Source organism: Cricetulus griseus, chromosome 2 (genome assembly GCF_003668045.3).
Source record: "Cricetulus griseus strain 17A/GY chromosome 2, alternate assembly CriGri-PICRH-1.0, whole genome shotgun sequence".
Taxonomy (NCBI): domain Eukaryota; kingdom Metazoa; phylum Chordata; class Mammalia; order Rodentia; family Cricetidae; genus Cricetulus; species Cricetulus griseus.
Window position 1 is genome coordinate 199,948,235 of NC_048595.1, and position 16,549 is coordinate 199,964,783.

General features: G+C 43.8%; 2 protein-coding genes across 2 annotated transcripts in view; both read right to left on the reverse strand.

Moving 5' to 3' along the window:
* LOC100753238 (protocadherin gamma-C5) overlaps positions 1-16,504 on the reverse strand; it is a 161,767-nt gene extending 145,263 nt beyond the window's left edge. The window contains exon 1 of the mRNA XM_035440175.1: positions 14,093-16,504. Within this exon, the coding sequence (XP_035296066.1) occupies positions 14,093-16,504 (2,412 nt within the window). The remainder of the gene's footprint in view (positions 1-14,092) is intronic.
* LOC100756758 (protocadherin gamma-A5-like) lies at positions 9,501-11,945 on the reverse strand. Its single transcript, XM_027398070.2, has one exon. The coding sequence runs from the start codon at positions 11,943-11,945 to the stop codon at positions 9,501-9,503; it is 2,445 nt and encodes an 814-aa protein (XP_027253871.1).
* Positions 16,505-16,549: the final 45 nt, after the last annotated feature.

A 16,549-nucleotide genomic window follows, 5' to 3' on the forward strand; every position in this document is an offset into this window, starting at 1 on the left:
AATAAAACACATCAGAATCAAAGAGTACTTCATCTGCAGTGTTTCACCTCTAAGTTAATGAGTTCCCTCCTAATTACACATAGGAAAGACTTGAAGGAACCATTTGCAAGTTGATTGAATCAAAGTCCTGTTTGGATCGTTGTTAGTGGCTGGCACTTTCAACCCAAAAGGCTTCAGTCTTGTGGTAGAACATCTTTGGGCTTTGTACTGAGAAAATTAAACTTAGTGCCTGAAGAATATTAGGCAGTGCATCCAATCCATTGTAGGAATATGGCAAAATTCCTAGTCATAGTTGGGGAACAGTAAAACTATGTAGTCTTGGAGCAGAGATCAAGCTCAAAACACTCCAGTGTTGTGTCTATGGGAGTGTCACAAATGTAGGGCAATAGTTATGACCATGGCAAGGAGAAAGAATACAAAGATCAAGGCTAAGACTACTACCAGGTAAAGCTGGGGCCTGCTTAGGGGTTAGAGGGGAATGGGTAGGCACTAAGGTCCAGAGGTATCTCTTGCAAACTGTTTACAAAGATGACACACAGTGTAACAGAGACTGAACAGGGTAGCTGACTGTCATTTTTTATGAGAATCAGAAATCGGTGATGGACTTCATCTTGTCTCTCAAAGTATGCACAGTACAATTTCTTCCATGAAGAATCCTAGGCTATAGAGTCCCACAAGGCAGGAGAGCCTGGTATTGTGTTCAGAGACCATGTCTATAATCACTACTTTGATGATCAGGTAGCCAGACTCTTTGTAGAAGAGCGCAGGACTGTTGTGTCCTAGAGCAGGGTACAGCATTTCTTGGGTGCTGTCACTGAGGTGGCCCACCAGCATGCAATACCCACATTGACTCTGAGGACTAGAGAATCCTGAATGTGGGACTACAGTGTCAGCCTGAAAGAATGTAGCTTCTTGTGGTTGTACAAACCCCACTGGGGGCATATAGGGTAATGACCTTAGCTCTAGGTCACTGACTAAGATGGAGTAGGCTACATGGCCGATATGCCCCAAATCAGGATGTGAACCACTTACTTGCATGATGGAGGATCTAGAAGGGGATTGTTCTTGGTCATATGGACCATATAGGAGGCCTAGCAGAAAACAGAGTGTCAACACTGACAGTTGACAGAATGAAGTTTGTGCTGGAAGAATGGAACAGATTGCATCTGTTCAGTGTGATAATGCCCCTGTACTCCAGAATCTGCTTCTTTCTGGTTTAAGGCCCCAATTGTTACCTACCCATATAGGTGTTTTGAATCCTGAAATATTATGAGTGGAATTTTCCTTTTATTCAGCACAGAATTTTCCCATTATATTTTGCAATGTACAGTGTGACTTCCACCATCATTTTCTTTTTTCTTTTTTAACCAGATTTTTTATGACTATTATTTTTTAAAAGATTTTATTTATTTATTATGTATACACTCTCTTGCCTGCATGCCAGCAGGGGGCACCAGATCTCATTCAAGGTGGTTGTGAGCCACCATGCGGTTGCTGGGAATTGAACTCAGGACCTCTGGAAGAACAGTCAGTGCTCTTAACCGCTGAGCCATCTCTCCAGCCCCCACAACCATTTTCTTGCACCCCAATTATGCATCTCTTCCTTCCTTCAAAGACCAATTATCCATCAGTGGTGGGTTTCCCCCTTTACTGTCCAGCTTGAACAGTTGTCTAACCACCTTATCAGTACTGGTAAAGGAGTAGGTGATCTACTCATTGCTGATCTCATCTGGGGCAGCAGCCATCACTCTTGGTATCCAGGAATTAGCAAAGGGGTTCTTGGAGACACTTATCTGGATGGCCTGCCCCTGTCCACAGTGATGATGAGCAGGTAGTGGCAAGAATGTCCATCTCTGTTCAGGGGCACTTTCTGTACAAGTAACATCTGCTGTCTGGGTTCTCCTTTTGAAAATAGTGAAGTGTAACCAAGACTGAGGCAGAGTGTGGTGGTTTGAATGGGAATGAACCCCATAGGCTCATGTACAAATGCTTGGGGAGTTGGTAGAATTGTTTGAAAGGATTAGGAGCAACTATGGCCTTGTTGGAGGAGGTGTGGCCTTGTTGGAATTGCTGGGGATCAGCTTTAAGGTTTCAAAAGTTCATGCCATTCCCAGTTGGCTCTCTCTCTCTGCCTCATAGCTGTTGTCTCAACATGTAAGTTCTCAGCTACTGCACCAGCACCATGTCAGCCTGCCTGCCCACCTGCCTGCTGCCATTCTCCTCACCATGATGGTCATGGACTCACCCTCGAAACCGTAAATCTCCAATAAGCTATCTGGGCTATGGAGTCTCTTCACAGCAATAGAAAAGTAACTAAGACAGGCAGTACTATTGCAATGGACCGACCTCTATGCCAGTATCTTGCAAGGATTTTGGGACAAAGGTGGGCCTAGGTAGCTCTACTTTGATAATTTCCAGCTCGGTGTTATTTCTGTTAATGCCAGTTGGTTTTTGTTAATATCCTTGATCACCCCTCGCATACTATAAAACTTTAACAGCTTTTCAATCATTTGGAATTCCAGTATACAGGTCGACTTCTGACCACAAGCCTGATCTTGATCTGAAAGGTCACTCACCGGTAAATTCCCCTACTGCGTGTTCATGGTGAAGTATTTTCTCAGCATTAGCCGCTGGCTATGGGTGAGCAAATTCTGCACTCCCGATCTTTGGTAAGGTTCCTTAGCATCAAGCCCACAGCTGGCTTTTCTGGAATAAACTACTAAATTTCTGAGACCATCAGGCAGAACACAGACAGAAGAGAAGAAATGTCATAGCTGCAGCCTTGTCAGGCCTGGATACAGAGATGTCTCTTATGACCCTCTGGGTGACACTGGGATTCTAGAGCACATGCTTTGTCTTTGTGGTAGGTTCTCTGACTAATGGACAGCTTTGCAGACAAATTCAGGGTTCTCAGATAATACCACTGTGGCTACAGGAGTTGATACTTTGCTCATCACTAGCCAATGGTGGCACTTTGCATTTGGGCAGAGGAGCTGCACTAATGGCTCCAAATAAAGACCCAGTTAGAGTAATATCTTTTACTGTATACTGATGCTGAAAGCAACATCTTCATTATCAGCATAGAATATTTTAAATGTTACCTACGCTTTATGGCTATCATTTCTTCAAATTGGAATTTTATATCCCTCCAAATTAAGTGCTTCATTCACAAATTCTCAAATAGCAGAGGTTACCTTGTAATAATATTTACTGGCATTGCTATAATGTTGACTTCTATTTTCATAAAATGGTCATAATGACACCTTCCCTGTTTATTTTAGTAGATCTGAGGGACCAACAGTATGAAAAGTATGCAAATGAATGAAAGTGTTGGTGACTGCAAAAGACATAGCACAAATTTTCTTGAAATACCAGTTTGGTGGATTCTATAAAAATTTCATTTTATTCCCATTTATTTTAAATTTACAAAACTTCTAAATCCCATGGCTCTTAGTTTTTGTCCTGCTTTATTTCTGAAGACACACACACACACACACACACACACACACATACACACACACACACACATACACACGCACACACACATACAGAGAGAGGGGGGGTGGATAGGGTCTCATTCTATAGCTCAGGCTGACCTGAAACTAGAACTTGATATTGGCCCAAGTTGGCCTAGAATTTGCCATCCTCCTCTTGCCTTAGCCTCCTCAGTGCTTAGCTTGCAGGCATGAATAAAATATTATCTTTCTCATCTCATCTTCCTCCCAAAAAGTAAGCAAAAAAAGATTGGGGATTTTTAAAAATAAAACTGTATAGTAAGAAGCAAAGGATTCCAAGTATTTGCTTTTAATTAAATAAGTATGATTTAAAAATGAATTTACCAGAACTTGAGCATAAGACCTACTGCTGAAGATTCCATACATTTGAGTCATATGACATGACAAAATCAAGCTGGAACCTACTCGGAAACTTCATCCCTACTGTCTAGTTGTAAGGTGGAAGGGATGGAAGGTTCTGTGCACACTACCAAGGGAGAAAAGTCATCAACAGCCTTCACCAGCTATGAACCCTATGAGCTACAAAAACAGCATGCCTGGCAAGAGTCTATCACTGGTGCAATAGTGGCATGAAAACTATGGGGGTTACCAACCACTTCCTGATTGGATTTAAAGCCTGCTCACAAGAAAGAATTCACTCCTGGTACCACTAAGACAGAACTCTATGGCTGGCTAAGGTCATTGGCACTAAAGGACATAGTAATTAACTGCCCCTCAACTGTTTATCTTTATACGCATCTATTAGTGCATCCCTCAGTCTTCATCAGAGATGCTGCTTTTTAAAATTTTTTGAAAGATTTTTTTATTTATTATGTATACAGTTATCTGCATGCATGCTTGCACACCAGAAGAGGGCACAAGATCTCATTACAGATGGTTGTGAGCCACCATGTGGTTGCTGGGAATTAAACTTGGGTCCTCTGGAAGAGCAGTCAGTGCTCTTAACCTCTGAGCCATCTCTCCAGCCCTGAGAAGCTTCTTTTTGTAGTAGATAGTGAATAACACAGACACCCATAATAGTTAACAAGCAGAGAATAAGAGACCATGGAGAGTTCAGCTACAAATGGGACATCTACACTACACCTCTCCCTCCAGGTGTCATCACAGTAGAGCATATAGAAATAATGTAATAGATGGAGTAGACTTCTGTCACAAAACAGTATTTGCTGGACATGTCAGTGCCATTGCACACATGAACTCACAGTAGCAGAGCCTGCATGCACAAGACCGGCACAAGATCAAGCCAATCGAGAAACACTACCCCCAAGTTTTTCTTAATAATAGAACCATTTAGATAATTGCTTCGATTGATGGTTGCTGGGTGAAAGAGAGTCAGTTTTCTTCAGGGATGTGGGCTCTGAGAGGCCACCCATTCTCCAGTAGATTACTCTGTATACCCGTGCATTGCAGGCAGTACTACACAGACTCAGTGCAGTTATTTTTTTAAAAGATCACATAAAGTTAGGAGGAAAAAGTGGGGGTGATTAGAAGAGGACTTGGAAGAAGAGAAATGGGGTGTTGGTCAAAACTCATATGCATGTATGAGTTCTCATGCAATAAAAAGTAAAATGAAATTAAAAAAATAAACTCAAAAAAGTAAAAACTGCGGTTGGAATGCAAAATAAAATTAAAAAATAAATTTAAAAAAGTGAAAAAATTCACAAGTAGTACCATTCATGACCTCATTACAGTTGTCCTCAATTTTTGTTTTTTTCCAAAATAGATTAATAATGGTAAATTATTTGAACTTGGAAGGTGAGATATGAATCCTTATAGCTGAATAAATGAAAGAAAGATATTAATATTTGTTTTTCCTTGGCCCTCAGTTTACCATATAATCATTTAAACATTTTTTGAGACAGAGTCTCTCACATAATTCTGACTGTCCTGGAACTCACTGTGTAGACAAGGCTATCCTTGAAGTCACACAGATCTTCCTGATTGTGCTTCCTGAGTGCAGGGATTAGAGGCGTGCACTGTAATACCCAGCCCATTTAAGCATTTTTAACTGATATTCTTTGTTAGTCAATAAATATGCTGATTTCAATAGTCATGACATGTGTCTTACAGTTTTTTTCTAAAAAGGGTTTCTCTGTGTATTCCTGCCTGCCATGGAATTCGCTCTGAGACCAAGCTGACCTCAAACTCAGAGATCTGCCTGCTTCTGCCTCCAGAGTTCTGGGATTAAAAGTGAGCAACACCAACATCCAGCTAGTATCTTATAGTTTTAATTACATTTCCAAACTAGAAAACCTACATAAAGAAAAATACTTATGTAATATATTGTTATTCTTGTCAGGTATACAACAATATGATCCCAATTTATAGCACAAAGCATTAGAGCAAACGTTAGACTGTTCATTATGTCCAGGACTCTAGACATTCACTGCCATTTTACTATTATCATTGTTAATTGGGTGGTGGTATGCAGAGGCTAGAGGCTGTTGTCAGGTGTCTTCTATCACTTGCTTATTTTTTGAGACAGGGTCTTTCATTGAGCCTGGAGCTCACTGATTGGCCAGTCTGACTGAACAGCAAGTCCAAGGGACCTTCCTGTCACCATCACCCCCGCTTTCCAAGTACTGGCGTTATAGCCATGTACCCAGCTATTTTGTTTGTACATGGGTTCTGGGCACGGGTTCTTTTAAAAATATTTATTTTTATTTTATGTGTATAGCTGTATTGTCTGCTCATATGTGTACCAAGTGCATGCCTGGAACCCATGAAAGCCAGAGGAGGGTATCAGATCCCCTGAAATTGGAGTTATATGTGAGCTGCCATATGGGTGCTGGGAACTGAAATGAAGTCCTCTGCAAGAGCAGCAAGTGCTCTTAACTGCTGACCCATCTTTCAAGCCTTGGCAAATGTTCATACAGCAAGGACTCTACTGAGCCATCTCCCCTGCCTCAGCATCTGCACTTTCCAAACGTTAAAAAAAATAAATGAAACAAGACTTTCAAAACATATGAAAGAGAGTTGCCTTCCCATCACTGAATGAGTACCTCACTCTTAGGGGAAACCTACCTTTTCTAACACACATAAAACTAATATTTAAAAGAATATAATGTATATAGGGTACATATACCTACAACTTATAGAACAAGCATTTTATAATATAACACCTATTATTGGTTAATAGAGATTTAAAGGATGTTTCTCCATTGTACAAAGCTTGGTTCAGGATACCAAACACAAAATTTTTCTTTAAAAGTAATGGAAAGGGGGTTGGGGAGATAGCTCAGTTAATGAAGTGCTTGGTTTACAAGTAGGAGGACCTGAGTTTGGTCCCAATAAGCCTAGTTTTTTAAAAGCTGGCATGCTGGCAAGTGCTTGCAATCCTAGTACTGGAGAGGCAGAGACAGGAGATATCTGGGGCTTCCTGGCCAGACAACCTAGCCTACCTGGTGAGGTTCCGGCCAATGAGAGACCCTATCTCAATAATAAGGTGGATGGTGCCTGGAGAACAACACCTGAAGTTGTCCTTGACTTCCACAAGCATCTGCACACACACTGACACACACACACACACACACACACACACACACACACACACACACACACACACACTCACAGGCAAACACACACACTAGAAAGGCATATTTCCATGAAGAAGTAAATGATATCAATATCTATGCCTGTATGTGTTGGGATAACCTTTTTGTACACTGCATGAAGACATGTCTGTTTAACATCATCTGCCTAAGGCACCTTCTGATTGGTTTAATAAAGAGCTGAACAGGCAAAAGCTAGGTGGGGGAGGGCACTTCTGGGGAAAGATAGGAACTCTGGGAAAGAATCAGAGGTGTCAGAGATTTGCCAGCTAGATGTGGAGGAAGTCGAACCTTAGGTACTGAAGAGAGGTAACGAGCCACGTGGCAGAACATAGATTAGGTTAATTTAAGTTTTAAGAGCTAGTTGGTAACAAGCCTAAGCTAAGGCCAAGCTTTCATAATAAAAAGTCTGCATGTCATCTTTTGGGAGCTGGTGGTCCAAAAAAGATCAGTTACAATCTAAGATTCTCTTCTTTTCAAATGCATTAGCTCTGTAGCAAGTTTGAAGTCCCTACTGTTATCTGTTATATAATAGTTGATATGTTATCAGAATGAATACATGTATACCGTCTGTCCTTTAAATGTTTAAAAAATAAAAATCAAGTGTTCCTTAGTTTTAAGTGTGTTAATAAACCTTTCATGTGTTTGAAATAACAACTCACAATCCCACCACTAAATCTACTTTAATTTCTACCGTTTATTCCTAATTGAAGGGTAAGTTAGCAAAGGGCATATGAAAAGGTGCAGAAAATGAACTGAGTAGCTATTACCTTACATGACCCATGTGCCTGAGATTTGACACTCATAAACAAGAGTTTCTTTAAGGAAAGTTTATTGACCTAAAATAAGGTCATCCCTAAGAAATGAATTTTAAAATGTAAACCATTCTGACATCATCTAGACTTTCTTGAATACAATTCTGATACCCTTGAACAAATCAGACTTGAGTTGACACATGGGAGAGATGCAAACATTCTGAGAGATGTTGATTTTGATAAATGAATTGGCAGAAACCAGCAGATGCCTCTGTCATGACACATTTATACTGGTTGAAAATAGCAGCATATAACTCTTTGGAGACCTTAACTATGTCACAGAATAAAATGGAATTCTAAGGTTACCTTTCACTGATTTATTCTCCTAATGACGACACATATGCAATAATTACATAGGTTAGTTAACAGACTTTTCTAATTCTAGAAAAGTTGGTGATCTTATTATCAGTATAAATCTAATCTACACTTATTTTTCTTTTCTTTTCTTTCTTTCTTTACCTTTTTTGTTTTGAGAGATTTCATTGTGTAGCCTTGGCTATCCTGGAACTAGCTCTGTAGACCAGGTTAGCCTCCAACTCATGGAGATCTGCCTACCTCTACCTCCCAAATGCTGGGATTTAAGGAGTGCACCACCACCATCCAGCCTAATCTACATTTCTGGTAGGAATTGAGCAAAAGCTTTCCTTACTGTCTACTGAATTGTGGAAGTATTGTAATTTGTTATCTACATGTATACTAAAATCTAAAGCACATGCAATATTTTCTACTGTCTTAGTTACTGTTATATTGCTGTGAAGAGACACTATGACTAAGGCAACTCTTATAAAAGAAAACTTTTTTTTTTGAGTCAGGGTTTCTCTCTGTAGCCCTGGATATCCTGGAACTCACTCTGTAGAACAGTCTGGCCTTGAACTCACAGATTCAACTACCTCTGCCTCCCAAGTTCTGGGATTAAAGGCATGTGCTATCACTGCCCAGCTAAAAGAAAGCATTTAATTGGGGGTGGCTTGCTTACACTTTTAGAATTTTAGACCATGATCATCATGATTGAAAACACAGGTATAGTGCTAGAGCAGTAGCTGAGAGCTTTGTATCCTGACATCCTGATCCACAGGTAGAGAGGGGGGAGAGGGGGAGAGGAGAGAAAGGAGACTGGGCCTGGTGTGAGCTTTTGAAATCTCAAAGCCCACTCCCAGTGTCAAACCTACTCCAACAAAGCCACACCTCTTATTCCTTCCCAAATAGTTCCACTCCCTGTGACAAAGAACTCAAATATGTGAGCCTATGAGGGTCATTTTCATTCAAACCACCACCCCTACAAAATATGTCCACTAATGGTGTGTTGACAAATATCTCAAAAGGAACAGTAACATAACAATTTGAATTGATACAACAACTCTTCTAGTAACAGAATAGCTATCCTTAAACTAGCAACATTTTAAAGGAAAGTGATTTATTTTAAGGTAGGCCTACTGCCATCAGCTAGGTTTTCTAACATATCCACACACTGAGAAAAGATATTCAGTCCCAAATACAATTTGAAAATTATCCACTGCTGAACAAAATTGAGTTAAACTCCAATACACTATGTAACTACCTGATTTTGACTCTACCAGAAAAAATAAGTAAGAAAACAAATGAAGGAGACACTCTAGTTCTTAGTGAAAGAGGAAACCAACCTGAACAGCTCCGGGCTCTCCTTTGTTTGCCTGTATATTATCAGGTATCAGGAGCGGCTCACTCTTTTCACAGCTCTCTTCACTAATGAGCCTGTCAGCATAATTGGGCTGGGGGAAGATCAGGTGGCTTTTTTTGGAGTCTGTAGTGAGGGAGATTTCATGGGAATAGGTCTGCAGGTAAGCCTGTACTCCATCCATGCCCACAAAATGAGAGGTAGGCATGCTGGCCAATCTGCCTGCGGAAGTCTGAAGCAGGCGTGACGTGTGCCAGTGCCTAAGCCTGAGGGCCAACAGCACAGTAACAAATCCTAGAAAGACACAGGAGACCACTGCCACTGATATTACCAGGTACAGTGTGAGGTCTGAATCCTGGGGCTCAGAAGGAGAGTTGTTGCTGCCTAAGTCTGTCAGTACATCCGGGATGCTGTCCCCTACAGCAACAGTGAGTGTGACTGTGGCTGAGAGAGGGGGCTGGCCATGGTCCTGGACAGACACCACCAGGCTCTGCTTGAGAGCATCTCTATCTAATAGAGCCCTTGCTGTGCACACCTCACCTGTGTGAAGCCCAATTGAGAAGAGTCCTGGCTCACTGGCCTTGAGCAGACGGTAGGACAACCAGGAGTTCTGTCCGGAGTCTCTGTCCACTGCCACTACTTTGGTTACTAAATATCCAGGCTCTGCAGAGCGGGGTACGAGTTCCACACCAGTGGAACCATCAGTAGGAATAACTGGATATAGGATCTCAGGAATGTTGTCATTCTGGTCCAGCACGAACAAGCTCAGTGACACATTGCTACTGAGTGGAGGATTTCCGCTGTCCTTAGCTGTCACCAGTAGCTGCAGGTCTCTCAAGTGCTCGTAGTCAAAGGACTGCAATGCGTACAGGACACCAGTGTCAGAGTTAATGGAGACATAGGAGGACACAGGAGCTCCCTGAAATGTATATTCAGCCAGGGCATAAGTGACCCGAGCATTATCACCACTGTCAGCGTCATAGGCAATCACCGAAAAAATGGAGACACCTCTGGGGTTATTTTCTGAGATGGAAGTGGAATAAAAGGAGCGAGAGAAGGTGGGTGGGTTGTCATTTATGTCTTCTACTTTCAGAGAGATGTGGTTTTCTGTAGACAGGGGAGGAGTTCCATGGTCAGTAACGGTCACTGTGATGTTATAATCCGAAGTCTCTTCTCTATCCAGTGCTCTTGTTGTTAATAGGTGGTAGTAATTATCAACTGACTTCTCCAGTTTGAAGGGCAAGTCCCTGGGGATGGAACATGAAATCTCTCCATTCTCCCCAGAATCGGCATCATGTACGCTAAAGAGCGCAATTATGGTTCCCGGTAGGCAGTCTTCAGAAACGGAACTGGTGAGGGAGGTGAGTATCACTTCTGGGGCATTGTCATTGACGTCCTGGACTGTGACCAACACCTTAGCGCTGGCAAGAAGAGCGCCTCCGTCTTGGGCTACCACCTCCATGAGATAGAATCTGGATTCTTCATAGTCCAGGGATTGAATAGTTGTGATTTCCCCCAGATTAGAATCGAGTTGGAAAGTCTTGGAAATTTTGTCTTCCTCGTTGCGAAAAGAGAAGGTCAGTTTCGCGTTGATTCCTTCGTCGGCATCCGTGGCGGTGAGTGTGAGGATTCGAGCGCCCACAGGCGTGTTCTCTGGAACACTCACTCTGTATTCACTTTGGGTGAACAGGGGTGCATTATCGTTTGCGTCGAGGACGATCACGCTGATATGGACAGTGCTAGAATGTATTGGGTTTCCGCCGTCCAAGGCTGTGAGGATCAGGTCGTGAACAGACTCTTTCTCACGGTCCAGGGGCTGTTCCAACACCAGCTCTGGATGCTTTTGCCCGTCAGATCCGCTCTTCACATCCAGAGAGAAGTGCGGGTTGGAGCTGAGCTGGTAACTCTGGAGGGAATTCACACCCACATCCCCATCTCTCGCTAAGGGGAGCACCAACCGTGTTCCTGCAGCTGCGTTTTCGTTGACTTTTACTTTTAACTCCTCATCGCGGAACCGGGGGAAGTTATCATTAATATCAAGGATTTCCACTTCTACTCCATAAATTTTCATTTTGTTTTCAACCAAGATGTTAAAGCTGACGAGACAGGGCGCGCTCTGGGCGCACAGCTCCTCCCGGTCTATCCTGCCCGCGGTGACCAAGCTGCCGCCTCGCGGGCTCAGCGAGAAAAGCTGCGACCTACCTCTGGAGACGATGCGGACCCTGCGCTCCGCCAGCTCGCGGGGCTCGAGCCCCAGGTCCTTGGAGATGTTGCCCACGAAGGAGCCTTTGTCCAGTTCCTCCCGCACGGAGTAGCGGATCTGCCCTTTTCCTGGCGCGCACAGCGTCCCCAGGAGCATGAAGAGCTTCAGCAGGTCGCTGCAGCTCCAGCGCCTCGGTGGATCCGCCATTGTCTTTTCTTCCTTTGCTTTCCTCTTAGTCCTGGTTCAGCCCGCTAGTTCCTTATTTCTCTAAAGCCGAGGAGAGCGGAAGTTGGGATGGGTTGCTTTCCCCAGGAGCTTGTCTGGTCTCTGTTTAGTGCGGAGGAAGCTGGGAGCCAGTCGTTTCTATGGCCGCTTCTTTTCCAGTCTGGTGAACAGCGACACCCAGAGTCCTAACCAGTTACTACACCAATTCTATTTTTTTGCCTCCCCCAGTTCTGTTATTTTCGTTTTTTAGGTTTTTGCTGTGTATTTAATATATTATTGTGTAGCAGCGTTTATATTTAATTAAGTTTTAATTCTGACAGTAAGCCCTCCACAACCTGAGATCAATATAATTAGTTTTATTTTACTTCTCCAGAAAAGTTTGATTTTCTCTACCACTGAGTCCTTATGTCTTACCCACATCGAATCTACTTAACCAAGAAATTGAAATTCTTATCTTTTTTGATGTCAAGATTTCATTTTTATCAGGATAAGTTTACGAAGATCTGCCTAACAGTGCATTACTGTGCCAGGGAACAAACCCACCTCTCAATGTATCTTTGCAAATGGCCCACATCTGCTTTCATGGGCAGAAAAATAGATGGGGTACTCGTGAAGTTTTTGAGGAAGTTTTCAAATTTCCAACCTAAGGCTATAAGCAGTTTCACTGTCTCAGACAGTTGGGTTACCTGCATTATTTATGTCTTCTCATTACTATATTCAAAATACCTGTAGACATTTCACTGTGACAGGGTCTTGGTAGCAACCAGTATAGTGAGGGTGGGAGATGGGGCTTTGTTTATCTCACGGAGGAAATCATAGGTAATTAGTTAGCAGGAGCGAATGGTCTATTTGTTTTGAGGCAGATATTTAATGTCATCACTCTTGGAGAATAACAGATGAAAAGAGAAAGCATGGCAGAAAACAAGAGACAGTTCAAAAAGCCCCTACTGTGAGGAAACGACAAATTTTACCTAATAACTCATCAATTAAGGAAAGATTTTAATTGACATTTGTAGTTTTCTTTGTTTATCAAGGCAGGATTGATACCTATAATTTTACATTCTAGAGCTTGAGATATGGTTCAGTTGGTAGAGCAATGTTCAAATGGGACTCCTCATTTGAACCTTAGCACCATCAATAAGTAAATACACCAATAAGTAAGAAAATAATACAAATCATACCATTTTAGATATTTCTGTAGCAACTGACACACGCACAGGTTGCAACCTTTTCCTCAGTGTGTATTTTTTCTTAAGAGTAAGTTATTTATGAAGACATCTCACATTTATTATTAGAATTCACACTTCATAATAAATACTTCAGGCTTCATAATTTACCCATCCTGTAAAAAGAAAACTGGGGGTAGGTTGAAAGATGGCTTAGCAGTTAAGAACACTGGCTGCTCTTCCAGAGAACCTGGGTTCGATTCCCAGCCCCCACACGTTGGTTCACAACTATCTGAAACTCCAGTTCCTGAAGATTCAGTACCTTCTTCTAGCTCCCGGGGGTGGGGGGGTACCAGGCACACGGGTACACAGACATACATGCGGGAAAACACCCATACACATAAAACAAAAACAAAAATTAGAAAAACCTTCCAGGAACCCCAAGGCACTCTGCTTGTAGGACACTCACAATGTTTGTCAACAAGTAAGCTGAACAGTACCCTATGCACCATGCTTTGTTGATAACAAACCACCACCGTTGGTGATGTGTTTCTTTCATACTCAATTTTCATGGTCTAGTAAGATGAGGACCACGTTTACTCTGAATCACTATGAATGTAAGAGGAAGCAGAACCGAAATTTGAGTATTAGAGATCTGTCATGAAAAGAACCTTTTAAGTTTCTAGTAGTGATGAGCTTTGGGGGGTGGCGAAGAATGTAAAGGTGAAGAAAAAGAAGTACCCCAATGCTGTGAACACTTGTACCTATAGGCAAGTAAAAGCACACCCAAGGTAGAACTCCTCTGTAAGATGTGATTGGAAAAGGTTAACGCACTTAAGGCAGAACATTGTTTAAGGCTGACTCACAAGACAATGAAATATGCAACGAAACCACCAAAACCATTAATGATTTATTAACAAACACTGAAACTCTAAGTATAAAACGAATTAAATTGAAGCTCACCTTTGAGACAGAATCCGAGACAAAAGGAACCTCAGTGTCTCCTAGAGTATTTGGCATCCAAGAGGTGTCGTCACAGAGGAGGTCTTGAGGAGCCACTTCCGGAGTTACATTGAGAAAATTAAACTCTGTCTTAGCTGACTGTGAGGCAATGCATACATTGTAGGAATAAGGCAATGTTCCCTCACCGTAACTGGGGAGCACTCCAGTCGTGGGGTTGGAGCTGAGACCAGGCTGAAAGCAACTCCAGGCTGCTGAACTGGAGGAGTGTCGCAGGCGCAGGGCAATAGCCAAAATCACCGCCAGGAGGAAGAGTACTGAGATCAGGGCCAAGGCCGCCACCAGGTAAAACTGCAGCTCACTCTGGGAGTCAGATGGCAGAGGGTCATCGCTGAGGTCTGGCAGGACCTCCTGCAGGCTGTCAGCGAAGATCAGGTGCAGCGTGGCTGTAGCCGAGAGAGGCGGTTGTCCACCATCACGCACAGCGACCAGAAGGCGCTGCCGGGCCGTGTCTCTTTCACCCAAGGCACGGGCTGTGCGCACCTCGCCAGTGCGCAGGCCCAGGCTGAAGAGCCCGGGATCGCTGGCCTGCAGCACGTGGTACGACAGCCAGGCATTGTGTCCCGAGTCCGCGTCCACAGCCACCACCTTAGTGACCAGGTATCCGGGCTCGGCGGCGCGCGGCACCATGTCGAAGAGAGCAGAGCCGTCGGGCTCGAGCGCGGGGTACAGCACGCGTGGGGCGTTGTCGTTGCGGTCGTCTACCAGCACGCGCATGCTCACGTTGGCGCTGAGCGGGGGCGAGCCCTGGTCGCGCGCCTGCAGTGTCAGCTGGAAGGAGCGCAGCTGCTCGTGGTCGAAGGCGCGCTGAGCGAACACCACTCCGCTGTCCTGGTTCACGGACACGTAGGAGGACAGCGCCCTTGTCTCCAGGTCGCTGGCTATGATGGAGTAGGAGATGTGACCATTGGATCCCAAATCCGGGTCTGAGGCGCTGACTTGGGCGATGGAGGCTCCAGGTGGGTTATTCTCAGCCACGTGGACCAAGTAGGAGGCCTGGTGGAAAACGGGTGCATTGTCGTTGACGTCTGAGATATGGAGTGTGATGATTATCTTAGAGGAGAGCGGCGGCTTACCCCTGTCGGTAGCTATGATGGTGACGTTGTATTCTGGAATCTCTTCCCGGTCTAGAGTTCTGTCTGTCACTAGTTTGTAATAATTCTTTGAAGAAGATTTCAACACAAACTCTGCATTTCCTAAGACGTTGCAGTAGACGTCTCCATTTCTTCCAGAGTCTTTGTCCCTCGTTTTTATCAAGGCGACGACTGTTCCTAGTGGAGAATCTTCTGGTAGGGGGGTAAATACTGAAGTCACAATTACTTCGGGTGCACAATCGTTCTCATCCAGAATTTCCACTTGGATACTGCAATGGGATGCTAGGTCTCCGGGATCTTTTGCTTCTACATTCAGGGAGTAACTTTTAGCAGTCTCAAAATCCAAACGACCCTTTGTTGTGATTTCCCCTGTTTGCTTGTCTAAATTGAAAAAATGCTCCACTTGTTCATCCACATTGTGAAAAGAGTAAGTGATCTCTGCATTGATGCCCTCGTCCTGGTCGGTGGCTGTCACCTGAAGCACGGAGAAGCCTGGTGGCACATCCTCCCGAAGGGTGACCCTGTACACATCCTGGCTGAACAGTGGAGGGTTATCATTGACATCTGTGACTTGGATTCGGATCTGGGCAGTGCCACTTCGGGGAGGATCCCCCCCATCCACAGCAGTGAGGACCAGCTGGTGAAAATTATGCTCTTCTCTGTCCAGAAAACGTTTTAGAATCAACTCAGGATACTTACGTCCATCTGGGCTCTCTTTCTCTGTGACTTCAAAGTATTCATTGTCACCGAGGTAGTATTTTTGCAGTGAATTAGAACCAGCATCTGAGTCGAGGGCTGGATCCAGTGGAAATGCTTTGCCTGGTCTGGTGGATTCTCCAATGTTTAAATCTACCTCACTCTGTTTGAACTGAGGAGCGTTGTCATTTATATCCTGAAGAATTACAGCTACATGGAAAATATTTAATGGCTTCTCAGCGACAATATCGAATTCCAGAACACACAGAGGCTGTTTCCCGCAAACCTGCTCTCTGTCTATCCTGTCACCCACAAGTAAATCCCCGCTTTCTGGGTTTACAATAAAATATTCCTTCTCTGCGCTGACCCTCAGCTTCCGGGTGGGCAGATCCTGGACACCTAGGCCCAGATCCTTGGCGAGGTTTCCTACCATAGAGTTCTTGGCCAGCTCCTCAGGAATGGAGTAGCGGATCTGATCGGGGAGAGCTCCGGGAAACAATGGCAGAAGGAAGGGCGACAGTACCTGCAGCCACCGGGCCATTCCGCTTCCAGAGCCCCGCCTCATCTTCCTGGCTCGCGCTGCTGCGGTGCTCCTTGATCGGTGTGGATA